The sequence below is a fragment of the Lagenorhynchus albirostris genome, chromosome 19 (assembly GCF_949774975.1).
Source record: "Lagenorhynchus albirostris chromosome 19, mLagAlb1.1, whole genome shotgun sequence".
NCBI classification, from domain to species: domain Eukaryota; kingdom Metazoa; phylum Chordata; class Mammalia; order Artiodactyla; family Delphinidae; genus Lagenorhynchus; species Lagenorhynchus albirostris.
This window is the reverse complement of record NC_083113.1, coordinates 43,205,143-43,225,805: the sequence shown is the minus strand read 5'-3', so window position 1 is coordinate 43,225,805 and position 20,663 is coordinate 43,205,143. Positions and strand designations below refer to the sequence as shown.

Below are 20,663 nucleotides of genomic sequence, written 5' to 3'. Positions count from 1 at the left end.
GTGCTGAAGAAGCCACAGATAAAAGAAAGATCAAGGGTTTGAACAATAGTCTTTTTATTTATTTATTTGTTTATTTATTTATTTTTTGGGGCTGCACTGGGTCTTTGTTGCTGCATGCGGGCTTTCTCTAGTTGCGGCGAGCGGGGCTACTCTTCGTTGTGGTGAGCGGGCTTCTCATTGCTGTGGCTTCTCGTTGCAGAGCACAGGCTCTAGGCATGTGGGCTTCAGTAGTTGTGGCACGAGGGCTCAGTAGTTGTGGCTCACAGGCTCTAGAGCACAGGCTCAGTAGTTGTGGCGCACGGGCATAGGTAGCTCCGCGGCATGTGGGATCTTCCCGGACCAGGGATCGAACCTGTGTCCCCTGCATTGGCAGGCAGATTGTTAACCACGGCGCCACCAGGGAAGTCCCTGTAATAGTCTTTAAGTGGATTTTGGATAGCTTTAGATGACTGTATCAGTCAGGTGGAAGGTAGCAGAATGAGGATTATCAGTGGAGGGGTTTGACCACTGTCTTGCTCATTCTTCATCCATTTAAATTTTTACACACACTTCCATGCTATGCTTTGCTCGCCTAAACTGTAGCACTGGGCAGAAAGAGGTCTGTTGAAACAGGTGTTGCCCCTCACGTCTTATAGGAGGGACACGTATCATCTAGCAATTTGATACGAATGAGAAAAATCTCCCCAGCCACTGTGTACCGAGAAATGAGTCCGTACATTCAGGTGGTTGTAAATAAATTTGCCTAATGTTTACCCCCAAGAGGCAAGAACTGAAAAATGACAGCCCAGAGGAGGGGTGGAAATCTCTCTTCTGAAGTAATAGATTCTACCTAGCACCCGTGATGTAGGTCTGGTAAGCCACTGAGTTTTTGAGGTGAAAGCAAAATTCTTTCCTGTGAGCCAAATGTGGGGTACCATGCCAGTTCTATTCTGGAATATCTATGTGTGGCCCTGAGACTGGCCTATGTGTGACTTGCAGAGTTAATGATTATCCCAGCAGTTGTCTAAACTGCTTGGTTCCACTGGGCTGCTGCAAGCAGTTAGAGCAGTCTCCAGAGAGCAGCATGTTCCCCTTGCTCTTTGGTGCTGGACTGGTGGTTCTGAACCTAGTGAGCTCTGCAAGGAGCCAGAAGACAGAACCTCTTAGTGGCTCTGGGGACCAGCCCCTCTTCCGTGGTGCGGATCGATACGACTTTGCCATCGTGATCCCTCCAGGAGGCACAGAATGCTTTTGGCAATTTGCCCACCAGACTGGATACTTCTATTTCAATTATGAGGTGGGTCATACTGGGGACTTGTTTTTCTTGTTTGTTCATTTCCTTTTGTAAAGGGGGTCAGGTTTTAAATGAACACAAGGTTCTAGTTGTCTTTATTATGCTGTGACTCCCCACCTGTTAATGAAACAGACCTGCAGTTAAATGGAAACTCCTGATGGATGAATAATCACTAAAACATATGGTTTGGCTTCTCAAATTGGGGGCTGTGGAAGTGTGCTCAAAGTCATGGGACAAACGGGGTGCCTCTTCCTGGAGAGGTAATCATCACACTTACTCGAGTTTAGAGATGAGAGGCGAAAGAATCCATTTTTTAAATATTAAAATAATATGGATATGGTACCAAGTTGAATGAAAAGTCACATGAACTTTGGAGACAAACCCAGAGATTTCAAAGACGCTTCAGTTTATGAGGTTGGGGGAGCAACATTTACTCTCTTGCCTTTAGGGGTAATTCCAGCAAATTGGAGAATCAGTAACTCAAGGCTTCTCTATGCAGTCAGACCTGTTGCTTTTAGGAAGGTAAATGTTTTCAAGTTGCCTGTTCACAGGCCAAGTACTTTAATCCATGCTGTGCCCAAGGATGGTCTGCTCAACAGTAAACTTAGAAGCTGTTCATTTCCTTTGTTCTTTATCTTAGAAACCTATTAACTTTCTAAATTTTGTTTACAGAGTAAAAGACTATGTTGATCTTATTCTACTCCAATGTAACTTACAATTTATTTTAAATTAACCTATCAGAGATTTTTCTTATCTCTGAATTTATAATAGAATAGTAGCTACTAGTCAGGTCACTGTAGCCTGGGCTTATCAAGACGCAGCTTGGAGGCGGGCTTATCAAGACGCAGCTTGGAGGCAAGTACCTATTGAATGCCTTATTTATTTACTGTCAAGCATCAAATAAGCCCAAATCTGGTATACCACTGGGGAGGTCAAAACCAAGTGAGTTCTGCCAAGAACTCTACAGCCAGATTCATATACACCAACATGTCAGCTGCATGGTCTGAGACGTGTTTTCTTACCAGGGGTGCTATTGGCATTTGGGTCATTTCTTTGTCCTGCTTACTATTTCTAACACGGCAGGCTATTCAGCATTGCTGTCCCCGCCCCCCTTCCCCTACTCGCAACACCAGGGCAACGTCTCAGCCCAAATTCAAAGTGGGGGTTGGGCAGTACCATTCCTGATTGAGAACCACTGTGCTGATGGTCACTGGATGTCAATCTTACCATTCAGCTAGCTTCCTGATGATGCAGCAGCTTTTCTCCCTCTTTCATGTGTCTCGGCAGGTTCAGCGGACACTGGGAATGTCACATGACCGGCATGTTGCTGCCACTGCACATACCCCACAGGGTTTCCTTATAGACACCACTAAGAATGTTCGGGGCCAGATTAACTTCTCCACCCAAGAGACAGGTCTGTTTTCGTCATCACGGCTATTATAATAATCATACGTTTCTTTGAAATTGGGAAAATAATGAGGAAATATTGAACTTAATTAAGTACCTGAGATGTAAAAGCTCTGGCTTTTTCACATATGGATGGTGAAATAGTAAGAAAAAGATTTAGCCTTCAACACCAAAAACCAGATTTCCTGGAGACTGCCAATGGCCAAGGACATTAATCAGCGGTCCACTGGCTGTTTGGAAGCAGTCTCCAGGTGACTAATTATTATAACTCCAGGGTCCACAAGCTCGATTTTATCTTATCATCTCCAACGAACCAGATTATTGGAAAGTGATCAAAACAGGCAGACCCACTTATGATACAGAATTCCAATTAATAAATTTATTATGGGACAGTATTTCTTTTCAGTCATCAAAACACTTGAGCCGGTTACCAAAAAGCAGAACACAAGGAAATGCATGGCCATGAAAAATATCCGCATTCTACAACAAAGCACTTCTCCAGTCACCAGAAAATTCCTACAGCCAGATCGAGCCTGTCCTCACCCTGGACGGCACCAGTTTGAACTGTCCTCTCTACCAGCCAGGTGCACAAAAAAAGACTATTTCTCAACAGGGACGTAAGAGAATCACTGAGTGGCACAGGATATTCAGCATTACTATGCAGCATCTTTGGCTCCTACGTAGTGCCTTCCAGTCATTTCGACAATCAAATACACTGCCACACCTTTCCAACCCTGCTCCTCCTCACTCCTCCCCCATCACCACACGCGGGGAGGTGACCCCAGTTGAGAACAAGCACCAGTACATACCCCAATCATCAGCCCCCATACAGACCACCTTGCAGGAAGTTACTCCAGTAGGATAGCTTCTTTCATTCACAAAGCATACATTTTTTCCCTACTTTCAAATTCAAATGATATCCCAACTCTCATGGTATGCAAGAAGCAAACCCTATGCTCTTAATATGCTCTTGATTAGAAATTCCTTAAGAGACGTGGGAATTATACGTTGAAAAAGAGGAAGAAAACATTTTCTATCCAACATAGAGCTAAAGCTACTAATATTTGGCAAAACAATATTATAAATAATTAGTAAAATAAGTTTCAAGTAAGATCAGTATCTTCCACATCAAAAACTGGATTTTGTACTTCCTAAGTAAAAAGAAGGTGCTATAGTAGCACATTTAACACTGGAGAAGAGTTATCTCCAGGGAAATCTAGAGGGTGGGAGGGTGGGAGACCAAGATTTGGTAATGATCTAGGGATTCCTACAGGTTTTTATCAGCTTTGTCTAAAAAATCAGCAAAATCACTTTGGTTCTGTGCAAGTATACCTCAATTTTGGAGTCTTCTATGAGGGGCCTGAGATGGAGCACAAAGAGAAGAATGAAAGAAAACAACTGAATGATACTTTGGATGCAATTGAGGTAACTGTTTTGTGGGAGAGAAACATCCATGGAAACTGACTTTAAATTTGGAGGAAAGATTAGAATTATGGGAGTAATATCATCAGAGTGAGGGCTCATTTGGGTAGAAAACAAACAGGCAAAGGGATTTGAAGCCTTTAATTAATTTTGTGACTTGGAGCTCTTGAAATTCCTCACTTGTTTTATACCACGAATTGGCAAACAACGGTTCACAGGCCAAATCTGGCCCACTGCCTGTTTGGTGATACAATTCACCACTTTAAGTGTACAGTTTAGTGGTTTACAAGGTCCTGCAACCATTACCAGCATCTAATTCCAGAATAGTTTCATCACCCCAAAAAGAAACTGCAGACCTATTATTCACTCTGTGTTCCCCATGCCCCTCAGCCCTGGGTAATCCCTCACTAATCTACTTTGTTTATATAGATTTGCCTGTTCTGTACACTTCATATAAGTGGAATCATACAATGTGTCTTTTGTCTTTGGCTTCTTTTATTTAGCATGTTTTTAAGGTTCATCCACATTGTACCATGTATTAATACTTCATTCCTTTTTCTGGATGAATAGTATTCTATTGTATATTTAAAACACATTTTGTTTATCTACTTATCAGCTGGTAGACATCTGGGTTATTTCCACTTTCTGGTTATCATGAACAATGCTGCTGTGAGCATTTGCCTACAAATTTTTGTGTGAACATGCTTTCATCTCTGTACACATATAAGCGGTATACGCTGCTGGCACATATGGTAACTTTTTACCTTCACTGAGGAACTGCTATATTCCACAGTGGCTAAACCATTTTACACTCCCACCAGCAGTGTACGAGTGTTGCAATTTCTCCATATCCCTGCCAACATGTTATAGTCTTTTTTGCTATAGCAATCCTAGTGGGTATAAGTGGTATCTTGTGATTTTTGAGTTGTGTCTCCCTGACACTGAGCATCTTTGCATGCTTTTTTGGAGAAATGTCTATTCAAATCCTTTGCCCATTTTAAAATCTGGTTATTTGTCTTTTTATGATTGAGTTCTAACAGTTCTTTATATATTCTGGATACTAGTCTCTTAACAAATATATGATTTGCAAATATTTTCTCTCATTCTCTGGGATCTCTCTTGACTTTCTTGATAGTCTGCTTGATGCACAAAAGCTCACTGCCTGTTTTTGTAAGTGAAGTTTGACTAGAATACAGCCATGCTCATTTGACAATTACAGTTAGCCCTCTGTATCTGCAGATGCAGAACCTGCAGATGCGGAGGGCTGACTATGGGATTTCAGCATCCTCTGCAGGTCCTGGAACCCATCTCCCCACTGATAATGAGGGACAGCTAACTGGACATATTGTCTATGGCTGCTTTTGTGCTACAGTGGCAGAGCTTAGTAGTTGCAAGAGACTGTATGGCCTGCAAAGCCTAGAATATTTACTGTCTGGCCCTTCCATAAAAATTTGCAGGCCCTTATCTTTTACCATATACAAAGAACAGAAGACATCACCCAGAACAGCAATGATGTGCTGAGTACATGTCTAAATCTAGAGATAATCTGGAGGAACTTTCTAGTTTTAGCACTGAAGTTTTTCATTATAAAAATTATTTTTTTATAACTGAAGTCCAAGCCATTTTTTCATAGACAACAAAACTAGCATTTATCAACAACTCCAATAGCCAATTTATTACATACTATAAAATCGTAAGTTACTCAACTTCCAGATAAACTAGGTTAGTGCTGGTGGGTACCCAGGGGAGGCTAGATGAGGTTACGGAGGAACCCTTTCTGTATTTCATTTTCTGTCCTGCAGAAGAGTACACGAAAGCTGCAGAACAATATCTTTCACATGTGGCGATACTACAACTTTGCTCGCATGAGAAAAATGGCTGACTTTTTCCTACTCCAGTCAAACTATAACTATGTGAATTGGTGGTCGACAGCCCAGAGCCTTGTTATTATTCTTTCTGGGATCCTGCAGCTGTATTTCTTGAAGCGTCTCTTCAACATCCCAATGACCACAGACACAAAGAAGCCAAGATGCTAAGCTCGAACAACTACAGTGCCCTGGCTCTTTTCTTCTGGGGCACAAGCTCTCTCAAATCTTTGTAAAGTTATTGGGAAAAAATCAATTTTTCTTGTTAGAAAGTTGTAGCCTATTGCTCTCATCTACACAGGCAAAATAGCAATAAATAAAAGTGTGTAAAGTTTTGACGTTGACTATTTCTAAAGTACACACTAAATGCTACCATCAAAATACTGTCCATCATACTGCAGCCCCTTAACCTTCACTATGTTTATTTAGAAATTAACAGAGAACCTTGGAAGGGAGAAAAGTTGAAAAATATGGGACAAAAACATATAAAACTGGGTTTTATATGTTGCATACAAAAACAGGAGTTGGTAGAGTGCTTTTTTGTAATTGAAAAATGATTTATTTTTAGAGATGTCACCTTTGGAATTTAAATTAAGCAGTATATGCACTAAAGAAATTGCTTTACAATACAGGTACTTAAAAATTTTTTGTCTGTGACATGTTTTTCACTAAAAAATATTTTAGTAATTCTAAAAATAATTTTGGAAGGCATGGGAGAAGGATGGAGGAGCTAAATTATTATTTCAGGGTTTCTGAGTAGTGCTTTTTGTCCAGTCCAGTCATGTAATTAAAGATTTGTAAGAATATATGTATAAATGAATCACTTTGCTGTACACCTGAAACTAACTCAATATTGTACGTCAACTATACTACAATAAAAAAAATTTTTTAATTAAAAAAAAACCCAAAAGATTTATAAGAGAAATTGTTTTAGAAATCAAGGTGATAAAAATAACATTCAGCCTGGGATCATACCATTCAAGAAAAAGAGTGAGAAAACCGCTTGTAAAAGCCAAGATAATATAATCAAATTATGTTCATAAGATCCTACTCTTAGTAACAGAAATACTCAGTATAAACGTTACAGAAATAACTCTTATCATTTATTCAACACTCTCATTTGCCAGGCACTGTGCTAGATGCTTTACGATCACGATTTCCACTTCTAAAAACTATTCTTAGGAAGACGGCTAGGCTGCTTTTTGAAACAGAAGGAAATGAAGCTTATTAAAGTTTAATGACTCATCTAAGGCCATACAGCTGGTAGATGTGAGAACTGGTGTTTGAATCCAAGTTTTTTTCCACACTACACAGCACCTACCGTAAAGAAAATCGGCAGAATAAACTGCTCTTACTGTTTTATCCAAATTTCATTTGTAAAATTCCACACACGACCTACTATTCTGATGGCAATATCTATCTTTCATAGTATTAATAAATAAGAAAATTCATTACGTTCTTATCATGTGTTTGGAAAAGTGTTATCACAGATAACAATACGCTATTCTTGTCCTCAGTTCCAACAATTTAGAACCTGTTACTCAAAACAAGAAGCCCTCTGATTCAAATATAAAACACAGCATTCTAGTTAGTCATAATCACAAAGATCCAAAATCCCGTTTTTGAGCCATTTCTGCATAATAAGAATCCAGCCTGCATTTGTCCATAATAGAATATTAAACTAAAAAGTCCCTGAAGAGGTCACAGTGTTGACAAAATTCAACATGATGGTGGAGCCTACACAGACACAGGAAACAAAGCTAGGCCCTTCCACACAGCCACAAGTCCTCGCGATGATTTCGTTTTAAGTCAATGTCTCTTCATGCCGCACATATTCCCCAATGTCTGCTTGATGAAATACCACAATCGCCATGGGGTCTACTTTCCTGCAGTCTTGTGTAGACTTTGCTGCCACCCCAAAACCCTGGGATTCAAAAGAAGAGACACTGATTCACTCAAGTCATTCAATAAGTACGTATTGAGGTCTGGAAACAACAAAGACGAAAAGATACAGTTCTTTGAAGAATTCAAAAGGTGCTGAGAATTTAGTCTCTCAAGCGCAGACTGAAAATACATCCATCTTGAATAAAAAGATACTTGATTTTTTAACAGCAACCATCTCTACTCACCAAAGGGATGTCTGCCATGGAGTACACCACAACTCCCTGGTACTGAGAAGTATTTTCAGTGATTCGACCAAGTCCAGATTTCAGCACATGGTTCCCATACAGGAAGGATTGCTCTGCTCCAGGTTTTATCCACACTTTATACTGTAAAAAAGAGAATTAAATCCAAGAGACATAAAAATGTTAAATAGTTAGACCCCTGCAGATAGGCTAACTGCTAGATCTATGGTTAATTTCTTTCTTTTTATCCCTTATGAACTAAGTTTTTTTGGTTCTTTTATTTATTTTCTTTTCAGTTGAAGTATAGTAATCTATAATACCATGTTAGTTAAAGGCGCAAAACAGTGATCTGAAATTTCTATACATTACAAAAGGATCACAATAATACAAAGTTATAGTATCTGTGTCATCTGTCTCCATACAAGCTTATTAAGATATTACTGACCATATGCCCCGTGCTATATATGTCACCTGTGAGGTTCGTCTGTCTTGTAACATGAATTTTAAAGAAAAGAGAGAAAGAGTCATGCTTCCCTTAATATGTTCACCCCACGAAGAGACCAGCCAGGAGGTTCTTACCTCGACTCTACAATCAACTTCTCCCATGGGCAGTTTAACAGCTCTTTTTCTGTACCCCACTACGCTCCTCTTCACAGCCACCTATTTGCTTTTTGGTCTTGAGCTGGGTCTGCATAGGCTTTTCAGTTTCTACTGGAGATAACCACCACTACGCGGCCACACAGGGCTCCTACACCTGAGCCCCGACCATTAAGGCATTAAGATGTACACACATCTCCAGGTGCTGGCACTGACCCTAAGCACCGTCAGCGACTCCGTCGCAGAAAAGGTGCCCAATTCTGCCTTCTGATGTGGCCCTCAGCCTAGACTTCCTCCATCCCTAGTGGCGGACTGACAGCACCCCACAAACCTTGGCATACGGTGCTAGGTAATCCAGAGCCGTGATGTGCAACCGAAACTTGTGGGTCTTCGTGAATTTTCCGAAGCACGTCCCCAGCGACACCAGCTTGTCACCGGAGATGTTGGCGGCCAACTTCAAAATCTTCTCACTGAAGGGATAAAGAAAAAGGCAGTGTCAGATGAGGGAGGCTGGAGGGACCCAGGACCCCACCCGGCTCCATGCTGCCTACCCGGCCCCTCGCCGCCTCACCTTACGTAGTACACCCGGTCGTTGTGCAGCCTGAAACAGTAGGTGCCGTCGGGCCTGTCGACCAGCAGCTGTAGATTCTCCCCGATGCTGAGAGCAAAAGGAGGACTAGAGGCCGCGCCCGGACTCATCCCGGCACCGCGCCCCCCGCTCCACCCACGCCCCTCCGCGCCACCCACACACTCCCTCTTCTGCCCCGCGCACTCTTACTATTTTGCTATCTTCTCAAACATTACTCGCGTCTCCTCTTCAGTCAGAGGCCGCATTTTCCCGCTGGGTTGGAACGCCGGATCCTCGTGCCTCAGTTACCGGAAACGGAAGATCAGCCGCTCCTTGGCAACCTCAAAGCCTGCCTCTCTAGCTGCTTTCCAGTCGTTGCCCCACGCTAGCGCCCCGTAACCTGGACGACTATCGGGGAAAGAAAGCGGGCCTGATGAGAAACCATAGAGACCGGAAGTACGCCCCGGCTGCTTTCGATTCTACGGAGTCAGCGCCCTCGCTGAGCGGGAGAGGAAGTGACGCTGCTGCTGAGAAGATGGCGGCGACAGCGACTCTCCCGCTCTCGACTACGGCCTCGGCCACAGCGACGGCCACCGCGGCTGCTCTCGGGGAGGTGGAGGATGAAGGGCTCCTGGCGTCGCTGTTCCGGGACCGCTTCCCGGAGGCCCAGTGGCGGGAGCGGCCCGACGTGGGCCGCTACCTCAGGGAGTTGAGCGGCTCGGGGCTGGAACGGCTGCGGCGCGAGCCCGACCGCCTGGCCGAGGAGCGAGCGCAGCTGCTGCAGCAGACGCGCGACTTGGCTTTCGCCAACTACAAGACCTTCATCCGCGGCGCCGAGTGCACCGAGCGCATCCACCGCCTCTTTGGCGACGTGGAGGAGTCGCTTGGCCGCCTGCTCGACCGCTTGCCCAGCTTCCAACAGAGCTGCAGGTGCGGCGGGTCCGGTGCTAAAGGGGCTTTTAATACCTGTAATCGCTATCATTTACGACGATAGAAATAGCTAACACTTAGATAGCCCTTACCATATGCCAGGTTCTCCTCTGAGCATTTCATTAATCCATTTAAACTGCACAGCAGCCTTCGAGGTAGGTATTGTTATTTGCATTTTGCGTATGAGGAAGTTAAGACACAGAGGTTAGTGACCGTCCCAGGGCACAGCTAGTAAGTTTTGAAGTCAGAATTGGAACCCAGCAGCACGTCCCTCTCTCATAGGGCTGTTGTGAGCACTAAATAAAGAGAATCCATGCAAAGCACTTATCATTGGGTCCGACATAATTAACACTCTACAATTGTCAGCTTAATATATGTGCATATTTATGTAAACCTATACACAAACACACAACACACATGTACACACAACAGCTTGGACCAGAGGTCATCTGCTCTAAACCGTTCATTGATAGGAGGCTGACAAGGAAATCCTCCCGTTTGGGGACAGTAAAAATCATCATCCAAAAAAAAAAAATCTTCCTTTTTGACCCATATTCTCCCTCCCTCGACCCTCAATCCATTATCCCTAATTCTGCCTTCCAGTCTTTCGTGATAAAAGTTTAAGTTTTCTTTTGAGTCTTTGCATATTTGAGAATAGCTTTCATACTCTTCCAATCCCTTAGAATAGATGGAGGGCTTCACAAAGCAGGTGTCTGCAGTTACCGAGAAGAAATGGAGACTGTAGCAGGAACTGAGGTTGGACCATAGCATAGGAGATTAAGAGGCTGAGGGAACTTGGGGGTAAGGCTGTAGTTCTAGGCTAGTTAGGGCATTATGAAAATAATAAGAATAGCTGTTATTAAAGGAACATTTATTCCATATCAGGTCCTATGTTAAATGCTTTATACACATCATCTCATTTAATTCTCACATCCTTATGAGGTGGGTCCTGTTACTATTTTACCAATGAAGAAACAGTTCAGAGAGCCTAAGTACCTTGCTACAGCTTGTTAAGTGGCAGATCTGGGTTCAAATCTTTTTATCACTTATTAGTTGTGTGATCTTGGACAAGTTGCTTAAAATCTCTGGGATTAAAATTTCAAGGGTAAAAGTACTTATCTAATGGGGTTGGTGTGAAGATTAAATCAGATAAATCATCCCAGTGCTCAGTTCATAGTAAGTGCTTGGAATTTGTAGCTAAGACTTGGATGCAGAGCAGTGAACCACCAATGTACTCCTGATTGTTACTAGGAATTTTGTGAAAGAGGCTGAGGAGATCAGCTCCAATCGCCGAATGAACACCCTGACTCTAAACCGGCACACGGAAATCCTGGAAATCCTGGAGATCCCTCAGCTCATGGACACCTGTGTCCGGAACAGCTATTATGAAGAGGCCCTGGAGCTTGCAGCCTATGTACGCCGACTGGAAAGGAAATACTCCTCCATCCCTGTCATCCAGGTAGCCAACTTGCCCAGAGAGGACTCAAGCTGATGTTCTTGTGATCAGTAATTCTGTGGTCATCACTGACCCTTTAGGCAGAAACCTTAGGGAAACTCCTTGCATTTTTCACATCAGTTTCTGCAAGGCAGGCAGGCTTGATCATAAAACATACATTCATTATTCAGTCAGCTGATAAATATTAATCATGTGCCAGGCATTGATCTAGATGCTGGGGGTACAATGTGAACAAAGACAAGGCCTTGGCTCTCATAAGCTGCTAGTTGGCAAATAAATAAATAATATCCTTTCAGATAGTGTTAAGTATCTTAACAAAATAAACCAGGGAATGGGGCAGGAGGCTAAGGTGGGTTACTCTAGGTAGAGTGGTCAGGAAAGGCTCTTCTGGTGAGATAACATTTAAGCTGAGACCCAGATGACGAGAAGGAGCCAGCCACATGAAGATGTGGGGGGAGAGCCAACCAGAAAGTGGTACGAACAAGTATAGCAGGCTAAGGAGGGAAGAAGTTGGAGTGTTTGAAGTATAAAGATAGCCATTCTGGCTGGATTGCAGTGAGCAAGGGGAGAGCATTAGGAAGCAGGTGAGGGCAGAAGAACCAGGCAGGGCCCGTAGGCCACAGTGAACCAAACCTTTGCTGGTGAACCTGTATGCATCAGTTTTAGGAAATCTACTTTGTATGTCAGGACAGCAGTGGGAATGTTGGTCTGCAGTATTCAGGGTTAGTGGAATGGGTTCCAGGGAGTGTCTTTCCCAGCGTGGTGACTCACCCCCTGTGTCGTCAGGGCATTGTGAACGAAGTACGCCAGTCCATGCAGCTGATGCTGAGCCAGCTGATCCAACAACTGAGGACGAACATCCAGCTCCCTGCCTGCCTCCGTGTCATTGGCTTCTTACGGCAAATGGATGTCTTCACCGAGGCTGAGTTGAGGGTCAAGTTTCTTCAGGCCCGAGATGCTTGGCTCCGATCTATCCTGACTGCCATCCCCAGTGATGATCCCTATTTCCACATCACGAAAACCATCGAGGCCTGCCGTGTCCACCTGTTCGATATTATCACCCAGTACCGTGCCATCTTCTCAGACGAGGACCCGTTGCTGCCCCCTGCCATGGGCGAGCACACCGTGAATGAGAGTGCCATCTTCCATGGCTGGGTGCTGCAGAAAGTCTCACAATTCCTGCAGGTGCTGGAGACTGACCTTAACCGAGGGATAGGCAGCCGTCTGGACTCTCTGCTAGGCCAGTGCATGTACTTTGGACTGTCTTTTAGCCGGGTAGGGGCTGATTTCCGGGGTCAGTTAGCTCCTGTTTTCCAGCGAGTGGCTATCAGCACTTTCCAGAAAGCAATTCAAGAAACGGTCGAGAAGTTCCAGGATGAAATGAACTCCTACACCCTCATCTCAGCTCCAGCCATCCTGAGCAGCAGTAACCTGCCTGCTGCTGTTCCAGTCACTCAGCCGGGGACCCTGCAGCCGCCCATGGTGCTCTTAGACTTCCCACCCCTTGCCTGCTTCCTCAACAATATTCTGGTCGCCTTCAATGATCTGCGCCTCTGCTGCCCCATGGCCCTGGTGCAGGATGTGACTGTGGCCCTGGAAGACGCCCTTGCCAAGGTGAGCACGTACTGTTGGCTCTCTTCTGGGGCCTCCTTTAGTAACAAGTGGCCAGACTTTTGTAATAAACCAGTCTGTGTGACAGTGGTGCCTGCTGACTTCGGTTTAGTGTGGTTTTAGAGGTTTTTCTGGTTGAAAAGCTCTGGTTAGTCTCCTTTCATGAAGTGTCTCACCTGTAGTAATGGTTCAGTAATATATTGATTTTCTATTGCTGCATAACAAACTCACACAAACATAGCAGCTTAAACAACACACATTTATCATGTCTGTTTCTGTCGGTCAGGAGTCCAGGCACAGCCTAAATGGGTTGGTCCTCTGCTCACAAGGTTGCAATCAAGGTGTTGGCCAGGCTGTGGACTCATCTGGAGCTCAGGGTCCCCTCCTTTCAAGCTCACTCACAGTGGCAGATTTCTGTTCCTTACAGTTGTAGGACTGAGGCCCTCAACTCCTAGAGACCAGCCCACTCCACAGGCAGTTCAGTGTGGCTTTTTGATTCTTCAGAGCCAATGGGAGAGCATCTCTCCTTGCTAAGTCTCCTTTAGAGGAGTCCTCAACCCTCTTTTAAGAGGCTCATCTAATTAGGGTAGGCCCACCCAGGATAACCTCCTTTTTCATTAATTCAATCAGCCGGTTAGAGACGTTAATTAAAACGGCCAAATCCTTCACCTTCGCCATATTCTGTGGGTTAGAAACAAGTCACAGATTCTGCCTGCACTCAAGGGAAGGAGATTACACAAAGGAGTGGATACCAGGGGGCGGGGATTACAAGAGCCATATTAGAATTCTGCCTAATACAAGTAATACTACCAACATTGCTAATATCCGAGTATGGTGCATTTTTACACATTAAATCTTTAGATATTGGGTGTTTCTTATAATTGATGACATCTTACAGTTGCTGTCAGCCAGGTGGCAGTTGTGATGTGGTTGTATAAAATCTTTCTGTTGATGTCCTCCTGTGAGAAAGAGCAAGGAGGGCTTCCCTGGTGGTGCAGTGGTTGAGAGTCTGCCTGCCAACACAGGGGACACGGGTTCGTGCCCCGGTCCGGGAAGATCCCATATGCCACGGAGCAGCTGGGCCCGTGAGCCATGGCCGCTGAGCCTGCGCGTCTGGAGTCTGTGCTCCGCAATGGGAGAGGCCACAACAGTGAGAGGCCCGCGTACCGCAAAAAAAAAAAAAAAAAGAGCAAGGAAGCATGAGCAACAAAGGTTTTTAGGGTCAGTGCAATTCAGATAATAGTAATTAGCTAATATTCATCTAGAGCTTACTTCATGCCACGTAATTTATCATACTTTACACATATTAAAACTTAATTCTCACAACCCTGTGAGGTTAGGTCCTGTTGCTGGCCCTACTTTATAGATGAGGGAACTCAGGCACAGAGGGCGTGGGGTGCTTAAGTAATCACTTAGAGCCCATAGAACCAGTGAGTGGCACAGCTGGAGTTTGAGCCCAGAACGTCTGGCACCAGAGTCTATGTTCGTTATTTATTTGTTTGTTTGTTTGGCCGTGCCTCTTGGCTTGTGACCAGAGATTGAACCTGGGCCCTCGGCAGTGAAAGCACAGAGCTCTAACCACTAGACTGCCAGGGAATTCCCCAGAGTTTATGTTCTTAACTCTGTCACTGTGACCCTGCCTGTAATGTCAGCTAGGCTGTTATTTGTATGTGGAACTTCTTTTCCAGCTCTATTTTTTCCTCCTTTACAATTTTCTAGTGGTTCTAGCATTGTGGAACTTCAGAGGCCTTACTCAGTAGAAGCCTTTTATAGTGTTGCTTCATCTTCCTGGATCCACCATAGTTCTGGTCCATCTCCCATGGGAGCCAAAAGCAATGTATTCTGTGTATAATTTCATGATGCTCCTCCACTGGAACTGGAAACTGCACTAGTAATAAAACTAGTTGGATAAGAAATACATCAGTGAAGTGACAGAATTGTGAAGATTGACCACAATTGTGAATTTAAACAAGATAATAATATCATGTACGGTTTGGAACAACTTTCTTCATGAAAACTTGAGGGCTGCACATTTGTACCTAGTTTTATACACTGCTGATGGTGATAGACTAACCCGGTGATTGATGGTGCCCTTGTCTCTTAGGTAACAAAAGTAATCTTGGCCTTCCATCGTGCCGAAGAGGCTGCCTTCAGCAGTGGGGAGCAAGAGCTCTTCGTCCAGTTCTGCACTGTCTTCCTGGAAGACCTCGTTCCTTATTTAAATCGCTGTCTCCAAGTCCTTTTTCCTCCAGCTCAGATGGCACAGACCTTAGGTAAAAGAAGGGAAAAGATTCTTAAAACTATTTTATTGACATAATTCACATACTAAATAATTCACCTATTTGTAAAATTCAAGGTTTTTAGTAAGTGTACACAGGTGTGCAACCGTTACTACCATCTAGTTTTAGAAAGATCCCCGGTGTTCATTTGTCGTCATTCCCCAATCTTGCCCTTAGCCCCTGGCAGCCACTAACCTTTCTGTTGCAGTAGATTTGCCCTTTCTGGACATTTCTTATCAACAGAATCATACATTATGTTTATATCTAGCTAAGTGGAAGAAGCCAGTCACAAAAGAACCACATAATGTATAATTCCATTGACATTAAATGTTTACAGATGGTGTTTTTAAAATATTTTTTAGAATTTACCTTCCCTTCCCTATGCCCCCTCTCTCTCTGCCTGTGAAGGGGGTGTGGGAGGCACAATTTCCCAAAGGGTAGTGGGCCAGTGATCCCACCAGCAGAGTGGCTGCTCTCTGCTCCCCTAGCTTTTCCTTGGGCCTGTCCAGGGAATCCAGTGCCTGCTGAGGCTCTCCTGGTGCTTTTTTTCTCCATCCGTCCTGCACTGTGCTGTTTCCATTACTTTCAAAGTCTGGCTTTACCGCATAGGTGCCTGTCCCATATCACAAAGGTGATTTTTACTGTATTGAAATATGGTAACTGTGTTCGTTACTTCCAATAAGTGTTTTTTTGTTTTTGTTCTTTTACCTGTGACACATAATTAAATTCATTAAACGCTTTTTCCACTTCTATTCTTTACCATCTGGGCCAGGCATTCCACCCACTCAGCTCTCCAAGTACGGAAACCTGGGGCATGTGAACGTCAGCGTCGTCCAGGAGCCTCTGGCCTTTATCCTGCCGAAGAGAGAGATGGCCTTCTGTCTAGACGACAAGGAGCTAGTCCCCGAGGTCACAGCTCCAGCGCCAGAACCCCCAGACGAGGGGCCAGTCCTCGAACCTGTCACCCCGGCTTTCCCTGACGGGGGGCAACAGGAGGTGGGATCCGTGGGACCGCCGCAGGCAGCCGACGAGCCTAGTGCAGGCACTTGACAGGCGCCCCCTGCGCCTGGGCCGGTGCGGCGGGTACCGGGGCCCCGGAGCCCGAGGGGCTTACTTACTGCAGCGCCCGGTGGGAACGGGAGTTGCCGCGCGTGGGAGAGGCTGCGAAGGCATAATTAACGGGAGAACCTCCTGGATATTCTTGTAAATGCTTGATTAAACTATCAGAAATGGAATTAAGTAATAAAGCTGGTGGACGCCACCCAGAGGCAGGCTGCGAAGCGTGAGCGGCGCCGGCGTTCCCGGAAGGCCCGCGGGAACTGCACTTCCCGGAGTCCCTGGGGGCGGGAGCTTCGGCTACGGGGGCCGGCTAGGGACGCGTGCGGGCGGGTGGCTAGGCTCCACGCGCCATGGGTCAGCTGGGGGCTGGGCTGCTGCTGCGGTGGCTGCGGGCGCGTGGCTGCGTGAGGTCGGCCTTGCAGTGGGGAGAGCGGGTAGCGGGCGGCGGTGCCCGGGCCTGCAGCTCCAGGCACCCCCCGGATGGCCTCGAGGGCCCGGCGCGCCGGCGCTCCTACTGGCGCTACGTACGGCGTCTGGTGCAGGGAGCGCCGGAGCCGCCGTACCCGCGCGTGTGCCAGGTCGGGGACCCGGCGCTGCGGGCCGTGGCGGCCCCGGTAGAGCCGGCACAGCTGGCGGGACCCGAGCTGCAGCAGCTGGTGCAGCGGCTGGTGCAGGTGATGCGACGCCGCCGCTGCGTGGGCTTGAGTGCGCCGCAGCTCGGAGTGCCGCTGCAGGTGCTGGCGGTCGAGTTCCCTGAGGCGCTCTTCCACGCATGCGCGCCGCGCGTGCGCGAGGCCCGTCAGATGGAAACCTTCCCCCTGCGCGTGTTCGTGAACCCCAGCCTGCGTGTGCTGGACAGCCGCCTGGTCACCTTCCCCGAGGGCTGCGAGAGCATCAGCGGCTTCCTGGCCTGCGTGCCCCGCTTCCAGGCGGTGCAGATCTCAGGTGCGCGGCGGTGGGGTCCCTGGGGCGGATAGGTAAATGCGTGCTCCCCTTTAACCTGCGGAGGCGGCGGCCTCGGATCCCACGAAACGGTTTCCGCAAAGTTCCAGTTAAAGCGTAGACAGGTTGATGGCTGATCAGCGGAACCTACCTACCCACGAGCAGACCCTGGAGTGGACAAAATTCAGGACTGACGCGATGCGATGGGGCAGGAGGCGCCTGTGAGAGCAGAGCCAGCTCAAGTGGGGCACAGGGTTGGGGGGTTGGGGTTTGGGAGGGTGGCCTGATTCCCGTTAGCTCACACCACATCCTCTGCCCTGTCACTCACCTTGTGCCTGTTTGTCTGTCTGTCTGTCTGTCTCTCTCTCACACACACACACACACACACACACACACACACACACACACTCTCTCTCTCTCTCTCTCTCTCTCCCCCCCTCTCTCTCCCTCTCTCTCTCTCTCTCTCTCTCTCTCTCTCTCTCTCTCTCTCTCTCTCTCTTCTGCGCCAATTAGATCTGTCACGTGGAATGGGAGAAGTAGAACCCAGCTTTGCCTAACCCAAAGTGATAAGCCATTACCTGTCATACCACAGGATGTTTTGCAGAGTGTGATTCTTTGCTGGGGTTGGGATAATTGTTCCTCTTGAGCAAGTCACTTGGGAAGATCGTTTCTCATTTCAGCCCCATAGCGAACCCAGCAACCTACTCGTCAGAGTTGGGAACCAGGCTGAATACTTGGTAAGAGGCAGAGTTCAGACTTCTTTTCTAGGAAGCATAGGGGCTGCCGTCTGCATCCCCTTCTGATATTGCCTCTTGTAAACAGGAACAGCCAGGGGCAAGGAAAGGCTAAGTAGGTTGAGAATGATGCAGTTCAGCATGTCCTCACCCAGGCTGTACCTTCCTTTTCAGGGATGGACCCCGGAGGAGAACAGGTGGTGTGGCAGGCCAGTGGGTGGGCAGCCCGCATTATCCAGCATGAGATGGACCACTTGCAGGGCTGCCTGTTCATTGACAAAATGGACAGCAAGACATTTACAAACATCCATTGGATGGAGGTGAATGACTAAAGTTTTCCTGCTGCATCTGAGGACCCTGAAAACCAAGACACAAACATTTTGGCTTTAAGCTGGGCATGTCTTACCTGGCATCGACTTGGTATTGGCTCTGCTCCGACAGAAAACAATGGCCTGTCAAAGCATGCCTTCCCGAGTTGGAGGAAGATGTTAATGTTTGCCCTGAAATGAGCTATGGACAATGTATTGCCTTTAACTTGAGAAGAAAAATAACTCCCCTGAAGGAGTGGACATTTCCTGGCAATTTTGTATGGAGATAAAGATGGGGCGCGGGCAAGTAAATAGCCACTCTCAGTAGACATGATTTCAGAAGAGCTGTATCATCTGTTCCCAAAGCCAAGATTAGATAATATAGTCCCCAAACACCTGAAAGCTGTGTTTTAAAATGCGGATTAAGGCTGTGGTTGATCGCCTTCACCAAGTTCTTACGTTTACAAAGGGCTCAAGTGTGTTACCTGCATAGTCTCCATTTGTTTTGGATACCAGTTTGCCTGTGGAAGTAAAACACAGGACAGAATGTCCCCAGTTCAATGACAATATTAACGTAACTGAGTATTCATACATTTTAACAGGTTCAGATACAGTTTAGGTCTCCAGCTTTTGCTTTCCACCTTTAACAGATCTGGGGAAGACTTTTCTGCTGAGATCTCTTAGGCAGCTGGTACTTGGCTCATTCTTTGGATGGAGGCCATGGAGCAGGGCTGGGGGAGGGGTGATATAGGTTTCCTCACGATCTGAAAGAAGAGTGTTCTGATGAAACCTTTCCTAAGCTGAAATAGCATAAATTGAAGAAGCAGTTACCTTGGGACACATCTTGCTAACAGATGCACAAAATAAATGGAGATAAAGCACAGATTGTCACAGATACAGTTCAAAACTGTGGTGGCTTGATGCTGAGCACAGCTCCCAGGTAAGGAGCTTGGCGGTGCCACTCTGGCAGCTCTGAGTGTGTGCTGCTTCTATAATGGCTCACTGCAAAACAAAAGCTGAATGCTATTTCAGCTTTCACCTTTTTCGTAGAAGTGAAAATCCTCTTCAAATTTCTTTCCATTAGTGAAAACAGGTACTAATATAGGTCTTTCATAAAAGCAAAGCAGTGTAAAGTGAAGTTACAAAAAGTGGGGGATGCCTGTAGTTGAGAAGGAGCAAAGAGCCTCTTCCTGTCACAATTAGGGCAGAAACAGAAAGCAGAACTTGTGCTTCCTCGTCAGCACACTTATTCTGAAAAAAATAAATTAGCATCATGGTGACCAGTGTTTTAGCTTTAAGATTCTGTCACAGCTTTGTCAAGAGGTTAAGGAACTCATTTCTTTTGATACTTGTCTTACCTCAGTTTTATGTTGAGTTTTGCCATGCAGGTACTCTTACCAAAGTCCTCAAAATCCAAGTACCCATAGAGTAAGAAGTCCAGTAAGTTGTTTAGAGAAAATGTGTTTTAAACAGTAGTTAATTAAATGACCCCAGGAAAGACCCATTTTCCCCCATGGCTTTCTCTAAACAGCCAAGCCTGGGGGCCTGTGAGGCCAAGCAAAAGAGAACTGGCTCTCTGTGCATCACACTTCAGAGAGAAACAGGGCCCAGCACTGCCCTGAGGTGAGGACAGAGACTCAGCCACCTGGGAATCTGTAGTGAGCTCTCACGTATACTGAAAACACGTATCCTTAGGAAAGTTAGAATTCAGTGAGCCTCCTTTCTATTGGACACTGTTCAGAAGCTCCTGCAGGATGGCATCAAAACATTCTGAAGATTCCTTACAGGCTCTGTGGTTAACCGTTCTTAGTAATGCCTTTGTAATGCAGATCAGTAGTATTTGCCTGAAGCTTCCTGAATCAAGGCCTAAAAGTAAATGATCGCCCAGGGTGGACTGGGGAGAAAGCCTGAGACTACGCTGCTGACAATATATGAAATTTACTGTTATAACCAAATCCACATACAAGGAAGGATTTGATCAACTAGCCCAAGACACTACAACCCAAAGACAAAAAATTCTTGCATTTACAAGAAAGAAAATCTCTCCCACCTTGGCCAGATATTATCAGCTGCAGAACCACACAGA

General features: G+C 45.8%; 3 protein-coding genes across 5 annotated transcripts; 2 read left to right on the top strand and 1 right to left on the bottom strand.

The window, feature by feature from the left end:
- Nucleotides 1-1,063: 1,063 nt before the first annotated feature.
- On the top strand, nucleotides 1,064-6,303 carry TMED6 (transmembrane p24 trafficking protein 6). The gene is made up of 4 exons (XM_060132474.1): nucleotides 1,064-1,276; nucleotides 2,561-2,687; nucleotides 3,954-4,105; nucleotides 5,905-6,303. The coding sequence occupies exons 1-4, from the start codon at nucleotides 1,064-1,066 to the stop codon at nucleotides 6,136-6,138; spliced, it is 726 nt and encodes a 241-aa protein (XP_059988457.1). The 3' UTR covers nucleotides 6,139-6,303.
- On the bottom strand, nucleotides 3,045-19,542 carry NIP7 (nucleolar pre-rRNA processing protein NIP7). Its single transcript, XM_060132473.1, has 11 exons — nucleotides 18,114-19,542; nucleotides 17,122-17,703; nucleotides 16,243-16,389; nucleotides 15,330-15,523; nucleotides 14,152-14,375; nucleotides 12,416-13,431; nucleotides 9,469-9,666; nucleotides 9,262-9,348; nucleotides 9,022-9,160; nucleotides 8,097-8,237; nucleotides 3,045-7,891 (listed from the first exon to the last, which is right to left on the bottom strand). Exons 7-11 carry the CDS (start codon nucleotides 9,522-9,524, stop codon nucleotides 7,772-7,774), a joined length of 543 nt encoding a protein of 180 aa, XP_059988456.1. The 5' UTR covers nucleotides 9,525-9,666; nucleotides 12,416-13,431; nucleotides 14,152-14,375; nucleotides 15,330-15,523; nucleotides 16,243-16,389; nucleotides 17,122-17,703; nucleotides 18,114-19,542; the 3' UTR covers nucleotides 3,045-7,771.
- On the top strand, nucleotides 9,638-18,979 carry COG8 (component of oligomeric golgi complex 8). Of its 3 annotated transcripts, XM_060132463.1 has the most exons (7): nucleotides 9,639-10,188; nucleotides 11,440-11,647; nucleotides 12,431-13,258; nucleotides 15,360-15,528; nucleotides 16,307-16,482; nucleotide 18,140; nucleotides 18,444-18,979. In XM_060132463.1, exons 1-7 carry the CDS (start codon nucleotides 9,692-9,694, stop codon nucleotides 18,599-18,601), a joined length of 2,037 nt encoding a protein of 678 aa, XP_059988446.1. In that variant the 5' UTR covers nucleotides 9,639-9,691; the 3' UTR covers nucleotides 18,602-18,979. The 3 variants fall into 3 exon arrangements, with proteins under 3 accessions (XP_059988447.1, XP_059988446.1, XP_059988445.1); XM_060132464.1 differs by lacking the exons at nucleotide 18,140; nucleotides 18,444-18,979 and having other exon boundaries at nucleotides 9,638-10,188; nucleotides 15,360-15,534; nucleotides 16,274-16,760; XM_060132462.1 differs by lacking the exons at nucleotide 18,140; nucleotides 18,444-18,979 and having other exon boundaries at nucleotides 9,667-10,188; nucleotides 16,307-16,760.
- Nucleotides 19,543-20,663: the final 1,121 nt, after the last annotated feature.